General features: G+C 40.8%; 1 protein-coding gene and 1 long non-coding RNA gene across 4 annotated transcripts in view; one reads left to right on the top strand and one right to left on the bottom strand.

The window, feature by feature from the left end:
• The window catches only part of LOC146662573 (uncharacterized), a 48,655-nt gene that overhangs the window by 3,870 nt on the left and 31,143 nt on the right, over positions 1–13,642 (bottom strand). For all 3 annotated transcript variants that reach the window (XM_085419254.1, XM_085419255.1, XM_085419257.1), the window contains exon 3: positions 1,312–1,908. In XM_085419254.1, the coding sequence (XP_085275380.1) occupies positions 1,312–1,908 (597 nt within the window). The remainder of the gene's footprint in view (positions 1–1,311; positions 1,909–13,642) is intronic.
• LOC146662568 (uncharacterized) overlaps positions 4,149–13,642 on the top strand; it is a 73,876-nt gene continuing 64,382 nt past the window's right edge. The window contains exon 1 of the long non-coding RNA XR_014913397.1: positions 4,149–4,208. This is a non-coding gene — a long non-coding RNA (uncharacterized LOC146662568). The remainder of the gene's footprint in view (positions 4,209–13,642) is intronic.

The raw sequence follows: 13,642 nt of genomic DNA, 5'->3' as shown, positions 1-13,642 counted from the left end.
AAACAAATTTTTGGGAGTTATAATTGATAATAAAATTTCATGGAAACCCCACGTCAGACACATAAAAACCAAAATTTCTAGAAGCCTCGCAGTTTTGAAGAAAGTGAAACAATTCCTTGATAAAGATGCACTTCGTACTCTGTACTGTACCCTGGTTCTTCCATATCTTACATATTGTGTGGAAGTGTGGGGAAATACATATAAAAATACAACTAATCCATTAGTCACAGTACAGAAACGAGCACTGCGTATTATTCACAAGGCTGGTTATCTAGATCATACTCACAAACTCTTTCTTCAGGTAAAGTTACTTAAATTCCAGGATCTGGTTAATTACAATACATCCATAATTTTGTATAAAGCTTTTACTAAACTTTTACCGGCAAATTTACAAACTAGATTTGAAATTCGAGAAAAGGTTTATAATGTTAGAGGATTTGGAGAATTCAAATTACCCAGAACTCGAACAACCCGTAAAGGCTTTTGTGTGTCTGTATGTGGTGTGAAAATCTGGAACAGTCTGAGTTTACAATTGAAACAATGCAAAAATATTCATAGATTTAAATTTCTCTACAAAAAGTTGGTCTGGTCACAGTATACTCAATGATGGTTTTTAGTGTGCTCTGTAATGTCTGTCCTCTTACCATTGGTGGTATGGATTCCAAAAAAAAATAAATAAATAAAGTGTGCGTATGTATGTACATATATGTACTTGTGTGTGTAGATATATATGTATGTATATGTATGTGTGTTTGTTACTTGTATTATTACTGCCTGTTACCTGTGGTAATGCAATTTATAATTTATATATTCTGTATTCAGTTATGAAGGCTCTAATTGTTGGTTGCGAGCTGCCGCTTAGATGCTTGTATGTGCCCGGGGCTGTTGATGGGTCTGTATGCAATGATGGGCGTAGCTGCGGGAAGTTTGTTTTTTTTTGTTGATGAGTGAGTATAGGGGTGGGATTTAATAAGTTTTCTTCGTCCCACTCCTTTTTCAGGCAATTTTTGTTTTTTGTTTTGTGTATTTTATGTTCAATATAGGTATTTGTTGTGCCTGAAAATGAATAAATAAATGAAATGAATGAAATTGTTTCAGTTAACACACTCAGTTTACTGGGCTGCAATAACTACAATACTACCACCATAATACTACAGTAATACTAAAATCATAACTGACATGAAAATCTGAATAATCACTCAGAGCTGCTTTTCCATGCAGTAGAATTGCTAACATGCTAACACAGTTTAATGAGCAGAGTTGTTCCAAACAGTCAGGCTAAAATGACAAGATAACAATATAAATACATACCTCACAGTAACTGCACTTGTAGAGTCTCTTTCTGGTGTGGATCTGTTGGTGTTGTCTCAGGTAACGTGGAGCTTTAAAAGACTTCTCACACAGGTCACATTTATAAGGTCTCTCCTCAGTGTGGGTAAACATGTGTTTTTGTAACTGTGCGTCTGTTATAAACTCTTTGCCACACTGTTCACAGCAGTAAACATCATGTCCGGTGTGAATGCGTACGTGTGTATTTCGGTACCCTCTCTGGCTGAAAGTTTTTCCACAGATGTCACAGCTGTATGCCTTAATTCCAGAGTGGGTAACTAGATGGCTCTGTAAGTGGCCACTTTGAGTAAAAGCTCTGCCACACTGATCACAGCTGTACGCTTTAACTCCACTGTGGATGAGTTGGTGTGTTTTTAGAGCACGCTTCCAGGAAAAAGACTTTCCACACAAGTCACAGCTGAACGGTCTCTCTCCAGTGTGGATGACCTGATGACGTTTTAGTTCAGCCTTCCTAGTAAAATCCTTCCCACACTCGTCACAGGTGTGTCTTTTCTCTCTCTTTCTTCTGTGAGGTTTGTCGGCCTCCTGAGAGCGCTGACTTCTCGCTCCATGTTGGTCCTGACAAAGATACAAACAGAGGCAGTGAGTGAAATGCAGTTGTGGAACAAACTGAACCTTCAAACTCCCTCCATTAACCCTTTAAGACCTACCATAGAACCAAGTCCGTCAGAGCTTATATTATATTTTTACATGCTGTGGAGCCATTTTTGGGAGCATTTCAAGTTGCTATACATCAATACAACCATTATAGCCCAAACTTTAATATTATGTCTGCATTAGGTGCATAGTAATTACATAAATTGCAAAAAAGTGCAATAAACTACAAAAAAATTGAAAATCGTTTTTGTTTTTTTAACATGTATTTCTAGTTAGAGAAATTTAAGAGGCTTATCCCTCAAAACTGTAAATACAAAAAAGTTGCACAAACTAGTTTCCCACCACAGGAAATTTATTTTGAGTGTCTTCATAGTTTTATTTTTGAAATACACCAATTTTTATATACTGCAGGAAAAACGAAAATAAATATTATAGTGCAAATTTGCAAAATAACAGCATATGCATCAAAATAAACTATTTCCAGCAGTGCAATATGAGTCCTAAGCATCCCAGAAACGACACAGAAAGTCATAAACTCAAACATAACTTTTTAAAACACAAGTATAGGGTCATAAGGCCCCGATCGTAAAAAACTACATTTCCGCAAAATGACGTCATTTCCGGTTTCGGGCAGGTCATGCGGTCATGTGATAGTTCGCGCTGATGGACGTAGGAAGTGTTACAAACAGCTGATCGGATCGGCGAAGCGTGTTTCTGGAATATCATGTTTTTGTTGCTGCAAGTGATTTTTATGCAGTTTTTGCAAAGCTATATGTGGAAGGAAACTGTGACCTAGGACAAGCTGATGGCATAAGAAGTAAGTACAACTCCTCCAGTTTCATATGCAAAAAAAATGATTGCGCTAGCTTACGTGGTTGCAGAGCTACTGGGATTTAAAAATAGTTACGCAAAACCGAGCGTGCCCGCTCCGATCGGCTGTAAAGGGTTAACACTAGTTTTAAACCTGAAGGTGGAGTGTGGCACCAAACACCTTAAAGGTCTCTTATCCCCACCTGCTGGTAGTTCTAACACATTACATCCAACCTGGTGTTAAAAATAATTCATGACTGTTAAAACACTAAAATCAAGCCCATCCCTCCTGATTGTATACACACACACACACACACACACACACACACACACACACACACACACACACACACACGCTGTTTCTAACACATATTTCTATAATTTTTATAGTTCTATACATAATTATTCAGTGATAATAAATCCTATGTTTGTTTATTTGTTTATTCAAAAAGAACCCCATTAGCTTCCACAACAGATGTTGCTCGTCTTCCATCAAATACAATCACATAAAATATTATACAATAAAGTGGATTCAAAATATCCACATAATTTGGCTCTTACATCCACAGTGAGGTTTCACAATTAAAATATAAGCAATCAATAACTACAACAACAACAACAACAACAACAACAACAACAACAACAACAACACTGAGGCACATTACAGAAATTTCAAAAACAAATCTCTTACAATATTGCAACAACTAAAAGTTCTGTAAATCAGCTTTTAAATGTTCATTGAAGTTTTGAATAGTTACTAATTCTCTAATTTTAAAAGGCAATATATTCCACATAAAAGTTGCTCTAAATATAACAGTTTTACAAAAAGTTACTTTTAACTCGAGGATTTACTAAATTGCAGTTTGTTGAAAATCGTATAATATCATTATGTATTTCATCTGGATACTGCAGCTGAGCAGAATAAATGTGGCGTGTTTAACAGAATTGCGTTCTTTATAACTACAAGTAAGCCATAGAATATTTTAGCCTGTACAGGAAGCCAAGAAAGTTGATAATGCATTTCATATGTACATTGCTCACCGCAATGTACATATAGAGATGGCACGATGCCACTTTTTAATGTCCAATACCAATTCCGATATCATATGGATATCTGCCGATACCGATATGAATCCGATATAGCGTTTTTTGTAATCAATAAAACTGTTTTTTAAATAAATATCTTGCTGCATTTGTGACGCCCACAAGTGTATGGTCACAATTGTAATTTTTTTGTGAATTGTTTTTGATGTAAAAGACCTGATTTTATGGTGGTATTGCACTTTTCATTTAGAGTTATGGACAATGTAATTGCGTGGCATTGCCACAAGGGGGAGATAGTGGTGAGTGCGATAGGCCGTTGCAACGTGTCTCTGCCTCAGACGAGGAAGAGCCTGCAGACCGAACGCAACTGATGTCTCCTGTCTCTGCTTTTCTGTTAAAAAAAACAGGTTAGTAGTTTAAGTTTGCTCACCGCAATGTACATATAAAGGCAAGAAACCTTTTTCCTGTCTTAGTTTAAAGACTGCGAATGTTGTGAGAGAGTGTGTTTTCACCGATGGAGAGAAAGCTAACTATACCGCCATTTGTAATGGCAGCTGCCATTTCACTCGTAGTCTAAATAGGCAGCTGGTCTTATTACCTGTTTTATTTTGTGACAAACGCAGCTCTTAAGACACTTCTTTTATCCTGACATTATTGGAAGTTACAGTTGATTAGGACCTACCCAGTTCTTATGTGTCAAATGTAAATAGTCTGATGTATACTGTTTGTGGATGATTGTGAACTGTTTGTGAGCAATGGAAGAATATTTTTGTTTATTGGTTACAAATGTAATATATTGTTTGAATCTGTTAAAGTATAAGAAAAGTATGAAGGCGACATAAGTGGGTTAACTCATTCACTGCCATTGACGTCTATAGACGTCAATTGAAAAACCCTGGCAGTGGGGAGTTGCCTGATTTGAAAATGGCTGGCAGTGAATGAGTTAATTGCAGTGTTAGTGGTGCTGCACAGAAATGTTTTTGATGCTGAACAGCAGCAGAATTGGTTACAGATTTATTGTAAATAAGGACGTTCATATACAATTATTATTTTGTAAGTTTATTCTTGTGAGAGTGCAAGGTAACCAAAAGGGTTTGAGCTATGGACCTAATTGAATGTTTGTGATGTTAAAAGAGAAATGTGTGTGTCTAAATGAAAAGAAAAGAACGTTGTTAAATTCTGTTAATAAACCAGACGAGGAAGAGCCTGCAGACCGAACGCAGCTGATGTCTCCTGTCTCTGCTTTTCTGTTAAAAAAAACAGTTTAAAAACAAACCCCATCGAAGGCGTGTAACACATTTTGTATAAGTTCATACTCAAGTTTTAAAAACAAGACACTAAAGCTATTCCGTTATACCAAATGAGCCCTTTCCTCTACTCCCTGTTCACCCACGACTGCAGACCTGCCGATGGTTCTAACACCATCATTAAGTTTGCAGATGACACCACGGTGATTGGCCTCATCAGTGACAACGATGAGGCCGTCTACAGGGAGGAGGTGGATGGTCTGGCTGAGTGGTGCGACACAAACAACCTGCTGCTTAACACCGAGAAGACCAAGGAGCTCATCGTGGACTACAGGAGCAATGCTGACCCACATCCACCCATCTACATTAAGGGGACGGCTGTGGAGCGTGTGAGCAGCTTCAAGTTTCTGGGAGTCCACATCTCCGAGGATCTCATCTGGACGACCAACTGCTCCAAGCTGGTCAAGAAGGCTCACCAGCACCTCTTCTTCTTGAGGACTCTGAGGAAGAACCACCTGTCCTCAGACATCCTGGTGAACTTTTATCGCTGCACCATTGAGAGCATCCTGACCAACTGTATAACAGTCTGGTACGGGAACTGCTCTGCCTCGGACCGGAAGGCAGAGGTTGCATTGCAGAGGGTTGTGAAAACTGCCCAGTCACCCATCACATTGACTCTTCACCCTCCTGCCCTCTGGGAGGTGCTACAGGAGCCTCCGGACTAAGACCACCAGGAACCGGAACAGCTTCTTCCCCACAGCTGTCAGACTCCTGAACTCTGCCTCCTGACATCTGACCCACGTTAACTCATGGACTGAACATACACACACCCACAACCACCTACACACACACACACACACACACAAAATGGACAACTGTACCCTCAAACACACAATAATAACATGGACTGAACCACCACTCACAACCACTTGCACTTTATACAGCCTCTGTAGAAATTATCCACATATCTCACTTATCTTAACTGCACCACTGTATAAATAATCATTCTGTAAAATACGATAATTTTTAATTCAACAACTGTTTATAACTTGCATATTTCCCATTTCTGTATAGCTGTATATCTCATATTTCTGTATAGTTTTTCATATTTATATCCTGTTCATAGCTTGTACTCACTACAGCCTGTACATACTTATAGTTATAGCATATTCATAACATACTTCATACCGTGTACATTATAACATACCATAATAGACCCATTTCTGTAATACACTTACATATCTATACTATTGCTAATATATATTGTAATATATCTATATCATGGCTAAAGCACTTCTGGATGGAAGCAAACTGCATTTCGTTGCCCTGTACCTGTGCATGTGCAATGACAATAAAGTTGAATTCTATTCTATTCAAATATTTTATAGTTCAGCAACACACGTCAATCTAATAAACTTAAACCTGCACCATCCTTCCTATTCTAGTATTATAAAGAGTACTCATCAGAAATATTAAACAACCTAACTAATAGAGTTGCCAACTCCCAGCAAAAATCTCCTAGAACCACCCCCGCCCTCATGATGCTTAATCGACATAATCAACTTTAATTTAATGCACGTGTACATCAAATGCACAGAAATAATCAATCATGTTTCCACAATAATTACCACATTTCCCGGACTACAATGTGCACCTGAATATTAGCCGCACAAGCTAGAATCAGGGGAAAATCCTGTTTCGCACATACATTAGCCGCACCTGACTAAAAGCCGCAGGTGTTTCAATGTTGACTTATCATATGTAAGAGAATATGCACAAAGGGAATTGTCAGGAAAGAGATGGCTGTTTGGAGACACACCCTGTGAGGAGAAATTTGTTAGAAGGCAAAGAAACTCACATCTCAGATATCTATTTTTACATGCGCATGGGCGCTCACAGTCTGATCTGCTCTACGCCAACGTGTGTACAACAGATGTGACACAGAAAAACCGCCCAGGGCTTTCAGAGCATCCTTTATTTATACTTCAAGTGAGCTTTCAAGGAAGTAGGAGTGGCATGTTCAGAATACAAAAAACATTTCCATAAAAGGAGAGAAAGACTGTTAACTTGTCTGTTAACACAGGAGGTAGTATCGTATGTCACCGCATTCTTCTACACATATGGCTTCACTCTCTTTTCCTGTGGTGGTTCCAATTCACAAGCTCTTCTTCCTTTAAATGAAGCTACAACTAAACATAATTCACAAAATTAAAAATCTTTCATCACACCCCTTTTATTAATATTTTGAAAAACAAGTTATGGTACATATTTGCATAACTTTTTAGGTATATGTACAAGTAGCGGTAATTACAAGTACGAAACATGTACTGTGCTTCATAAATGAGTAACAAATGTAGTACATAACAATAACCTACAGCACACCAGAAACATCGATTCAGCCTACCTTTTAGGCTCAGGTGCAGTGACACGGCTTTAACTAGAGCTGGGCGATAGAACGATAACGATATGTATCGCGATATAACTTTTACTCGATAGAGAAATTAAACTATCGCGATAGACCTCGCCGCTCTTGTCCTCTTAAAAAAAAAAAGAAAAAAAAAAGTCAGCCAATCCAAATTAAGTAGCGTAGAGCCGAACCAATCACAGCCGCAGCGTCACGTCGCGTGACTTGTTACGTACAGCACAAGTGCCAAGCCGCACGTGTGTTTGTTTGGGAAGCAGCCAGCGGGTAATGGAGCCAGCGGGTAATGGAGGAAATGAGTGTGCCGACTAGAAAAATCAACCGAGCGTGACCGAAGGTTACCGAGGAGAAAACAGATGATGGTTCCAATGCCGGAGAGATTGTCAAACGGAAGAGCCATAGAAGTTCCGTAGTGTGAAGGTATTTCGGCTATTTCAAGTCTGACAAAAAACAGAGTAGCGTGCACTGTAAATTGTGCCGAAAGCAAGTCTGGAAATACAATAAACTGGTGCATGCGTCACACTGTGCGCCACGTTATTGTTTCGGTGAAATGAATTTCTACAATACTGTTACTGTTAATTCTACTCTCTGCAGTGTTTAAATGCTTACATATACACACAGTTACTGTCCCTCCACACATACGACTCGGTTCTGCTTCTATGCCCCAGCTTTGTTTACTTTTTCCCACCGAGGCTTCTAGACTTCTGATTGGCCAACATTTCTGCACGGTTAGGAATCTAGCTCCACCTGCTGCTTTGGCATGTTCATAGCAGCGTTTTCCTTCATTTCTGCCTTTATGTGTGGACGGGATTATTTTTTAAAATGAAAACGGAAAATCTCCGTTTTCAAAAATACCCGTGTACGTGTGGACGTAGCCTCAGTCTCTGACTGGAAGCGCTAATTCGTCATTCGGCTTTTGTCAGACTAAAGTAACTGTTAAAACTGTTTGAAAAGCTAAGCTATACAACAAGGAGAGATTGAGAATTTCCTTTTAGTTCTCAGTTTATTTGATATTGACAAAGGTTAGTCAGTTTTGTCTGTTCTTCTGTAAAACAAACTAGGATTTATTTTTAGAATTAATATTTTGTTTCTAAGTGGAATTGACAATTTAGTCTGTTTCGTTTGTTCTATTTTGAAACTTAAATGCTTTAGCGGCTGCCTTTTGTGTAGTTTGCAATATTTGCCTTTATTTATCTGAAAAAGTCTCATGTTCCTTAAGTACATCTACCCTGTTGAACTTATTATGGGAAATAAATATTTAAATAAAAACAAGCTGCTGATTATTTCACATTTTACTTGTGAGCAACGGCACATTTAAATCTTACAAATATAGTTATTTGGCTTATATCGTGATATATATCGTTATCGCCTGAAATGAAAAAAACATATCGTGATATGAAAAAATCTTATATCGCCCAGCTCTAGCTTTAACAAGAAGAAAAGTCAGTCATTCACCATCTTTCTCTTCTTCCTGCGCACTAAAACCACCAAAGTCCTCTTCTCCAGTGTCGGAAACGAACAGGTTCATGATGGTTTCATCATCCACTCTCCGCTTCTCTCCTTCGTTGTCACTTTCAAAACCAAACAAATCCTCGTTGTCAGTGTCGAACACCCTCTGAAGGGCCGTGGCGGTGTCCTCCTCTCCATCATGCAGCAGTCCAGCCCTTCGAAATCCGTTGGTGATCATGGATGTTTTCACACTTTTCCACGCTGTCAGAATCCACTGGTGGAGTTGGGCATAACTTGCTTTTCGCAAGTTTATCGCCGCTCATCATCCACGCCTCCCGCTGAAGGCGTAGCGCTACTTTGAAGTTTGTTTTTCGCGCTACTTCTTACGGCACTACGTTGCCTGGCGGATGGACATGTGACCAACATACCACTCTTGAACCCCGATCCTTCCGCCAGGCAACGTAGTGCCGTACAAAAGCAGAAGAAACAAAACAAATCATCTTACGATATCACAAAAATCATGGACAATCCTTAGAAAAGCCGCACCTGACTAAAAGCCGCAGGGTTCAAAGCTTGTGCAAAAAGTAGCAGGTAGTAGCCCGACAATTACGGTAAATAGATTCACCATCTTTCTTCAACAGAATTGCAAACTGCACAGATGGTACCTTCCCAAAGGAAAAAGGACTATAGCTTACAAGGGTGTAAATTAGACTTAATAGTTACCATATACAGTAATGGATTTCTATACATTTAATCAGATGACCACTTTGGTTGTAAGATTCAGATAATTATTTATTAAAAGTTAGTCCTTTAAATGAAATAACAAAGAAAAGTATTTTTTGTGCCTCCCTTTACTTGTTAATGCCCTACCTGCCCCCTGGCAAAGCTTTGCTAGAGCCGCCCCTGCACAGTTACCAGCTGTCAGCTACTTAGAAAACATGAGAGAAGAAGAGGCAGCTGCAGGACACAGACTAACTCCAGAGTCTTTTTTTCCCCCATTCTAGCTGAAGTACGGGACAAATCACTTCCTTTTCGCCTCAGTATGGAAGAGATTAAGATTAAAAATGCAGCGGCTTGGAAGCATGTAGTGAGGCTCCAAATGCTCCACCAGTTCGCCGACAGGTCTCGCAGACAACAGCCGCTCTATCGAGTGACACATACTTCTCTGATAAGCAAAGCTGGGTTCCGCCAAGTAGCGCATTTTGTGAGGCGAAGATCGGTCCATTTTTAATTAGTATAGTATGGCCATCTAATCTGGACGCCTTATTCTGGACTAACTAAAGTCTGTTAAGATCTGTCTTATTAGCTGCTGACCAAATGATTGAACAATACTCCAGATGAGACATTACTAGTGCATTAATGACATCTTTCATAATTTTTTTTTTTTTTTTGTGTGTCCCGTTTGGATTTTTAGCCATCAGAATTGTTGTCTTAAGGCCAAGAAAGATGCCAAGCGGATTTATTTTACCAAGTGGATCATCATGGCCTTGCCATATTGGTCCATTTGATTGACCTTTATTATAATTATGAATTTATTTTATTTTCAGTTGCTACAAACGGGACAGACATGACTGTGGGATAGGCCAGGGAGAAAGAATGAAAGAAAGAGAGGGAGGGAAAGAAAACCAAAGGGAAGAGGAGACGGTGAGAAGGGGGGGGGGGGGGGGGGGGGGGGGGGAAAGAAAAAAAAAAACAAACAAAAAAGAACAAAACACCTGGATCACCTGTATGGAGAAAAAAAAACAGAAGAGAAAGCAAACAACAAAGAGCAACTTAATAAATAAAATAAAAAAAGCACCATCACAATAAACTAGCTAGCAGTAGATATCAGTAGATACTAAATAATAAACGATATTGTGCAGCACGCAAGATAGACAGCGCACAATGTGCTTTGAGGCAGCAGCCAAGAAAGCTGTAGTCCGCGTCTGTGAATACCCATGTGTACACCTGTGTGGATCAGCATGCTTGCATTCCAAAGGTTTCTCCATGTAACGATCTGCTAGGGAGTGTGGGGAGCCACAGCCCTGTCCTCTATGGTATGAAGCAGGTATGGAGGAGATCAAAACTCCAGACATCCAGAGGCCCCCAGAACACAAGAGACCAAGGAAGACCAACAGAGGGGCAGCCGCGCCACTGTCCCAGTAAGAGCTGAGGAGAGTCCCAGATGAGGGCTCACTCAGCAGCCGCGGAGCAGAAGTCAGGGGGAGTTGCAGTGACGTGCCCGTGAGCTCCGCCGGCAGCCAGCTGTGCCTGAGTGACCGAGCCCCAGGCCGAGAGGCCGGGGGCACCCCACCTCCGAAGTGGCCCGAGCGAGCCCCAGGCTCCAGGCCCCGACAAGCGACCGCCAAGGAGTGAGCCGGTGTGTACCCGGACGCCCATCCCCGGACACAAAGAACCACCAACGCACCGACACCTGAGGGAGTCCGCCACTGGCAGGGGAAGTGGTGGTGGGTGGAGATAGGCCTCCAAACCTTGGAGGGCCTGAGATGTCCCCAGAGAGGTGGCGTCTGATACCCAACCTGACATATAGACACAGACATACAGGCACACACAGACACAAACATCCATTCCCACCCTCATGCTCTCATATGCACTCACTCCACACTCAACCAACGTGGAGACAGACATAAAGAGACATACACACGATCACACTCCCCAAGCGTACTCTACCGACCGGGTCTAGATACCCTTGCCCCTGGAGGGGGGAACTGCACCCAGACCCAGGTGTTGTTACCCTTTTCCCTGCGGTGGGGAGAGGCAGACCGCCCCGACTCCGCAGCAGCAGGGACCACACTCCAGACCGCAGTCGGACGGCCAACTCCTCCTCCCAGCCCCCCCGCTCCAGCAGGCCGCAGAGAATGGGGGTGTGCGAAGACTCCAAACCTCCCTCCAGCCGTTCATTGTAGTGTTGATGCATGTGTGTTCTAAGGTGCAACTCCAGATGAGACATTACTAGTGCATTAATGACATCTTTCATAATTGAAGAAGTGATACAGAAAGAGCATTTCATAGCCATAGCTATGCCTTGTCTCGTTTTCTTAAAAACAGAGTCGATGTGCTGAGACTAGGGCTGCCACAAACGATTATTTTGATAGTCGACTAGTCACCGATTATTTTTGCGATTAGTCGACTAATCAGATCATCATCCATTGAACGTAAAAGTACAGCTTATTGCACCAGCAGCATCTGCTCTTATATAACTATCATTAGCTTACAGCTTTAAGTGTTTAAGGTCTGTGCTAACTAAAAATAAAGACAAGATGATAGTTAATTGAATTTTAATTAAATGTGCCGATTGTTTCGGTGGAGTTTAATAAACTCAGCTGATTTACTCAGGAACAAATAAAATACTGAAAAAAGCCAAACAATAACATTTTTAAGTTATCTAAGTGACTTGTATATGTTTAACCTGAGTAGGGCGGTGGGTTTGAAAACGATTTGCCGGGAGTCCGGTGTTCTCACGGCTCTAGTTAGCCTTGCCCCCGCCTAGCTATCGAGCTAGTGGGTAACAGATGTCTCTGAAAACGTCGGAGCGCTTTTGAAAATATGTGGTGTCTTGATAAACTGAGCAGATATTTGAGGTTTACACAGCTAAATTCTCGCCTGAAAATATGTTAAACGTTTATTTTGTGACCCAGAAAGAATAATAAGAGTAATATTAAAACTAACTAGCTGCCGCCATTGTTGACAACTGCGCTGGGCCGCGCTATGAATTCTGGGACAGAGCTTCCTCTTCTTCGGGGTTTAACGGCAGCTGGCATCCTTGTACATGCAGTGCTGCCATCTTCTGTTTCAGTCCGTTATTACACTCTTAAATCCTGCTACTTATTCCTGCTTTTGGGATCTTACAAAGCTTCAAACGACGCGTCGACTATTAAATCAGTCGTCGACGATTTTGATAGTCGACCTAATCGTGACTAGTCGACTAATCGTGGCAGCCCTAGCTGAGACCATGAAAGGTGGTGATTTATGGTAACGCCGAGTAGTTTCATCTGGGTGACGTGTTCTAACACTGGCTATGGAAAGACTCAGTTGTGGGCTGTTGACTAATCTGCTTCTAATTAACATAGATTTGGATTTAGATACATTTAAAATCATGTTGTTTTTACTTATCCAGTCAAACACATTCAGCAAATTTTGTTGTGACACGCTGATCAAATCAGAGTTGTCACTGGTTGAATAAAACAAGGTGGAATCTTTGGCATACCCAAGATAAACCCAAGACATATTGCAGATCGTCAGTGAAAACTGAGTAGAGAAGTGAGGCAACCTTTCATCAAGCACAGAGCAGCTGATGAAAATCAATAACATTTTAGTTTATCAATCAAAAGATCAAAATCTATCCAAGAATACCACTTTCCCAACATCTAGATGTTTATACCATATATTATCTGTCATATGAATTAGAGCTGAGCTGGTAAAATGACCAGCTTGGCTCTGTTAAAGTGAATTGTTAAATGTTGTCATTTTTATGCTACCATCTCTACATTGTTTTAACTCTGTGGTGAAAGGAATTTATTTGTCCCCCTCCCCAGCTTCTCGAGGTTCGGGGGGGGGGGGCCTAATGACATTTTAAGTGCCTTTCTGAGATACCGACGAGGCCTCACTTGCAAGTAAATCGATCGATCGCTGTTGCCTTGTTTTTCTTTCACGGGAATAAGTCCTGGAGACAGCGGGGTCTGAGTTTAGACCCAACAGGTTCAGTGAAGACAAATGTCTGATT

Source organism: Rhamphochromis longiceps, linkage group LG9 (genome assembly GCF_057381845.1).
Source record: "Rhamphochromis longiceps isolate RC_006_pf linkage group LG9, R_longiceps_female_GT1.1, whole genome shotgun sequence".
Taxonomy (NCBI): Eukaryota; Metazoa; Chordata; class Actinopteri; order Cichliformes; family Cichlidae; genus Rhamphochromis; species Rhamphochromis longiceps.
This window is presented reverse-complemented; position numbering and strand designations above follow the sequence as displayed.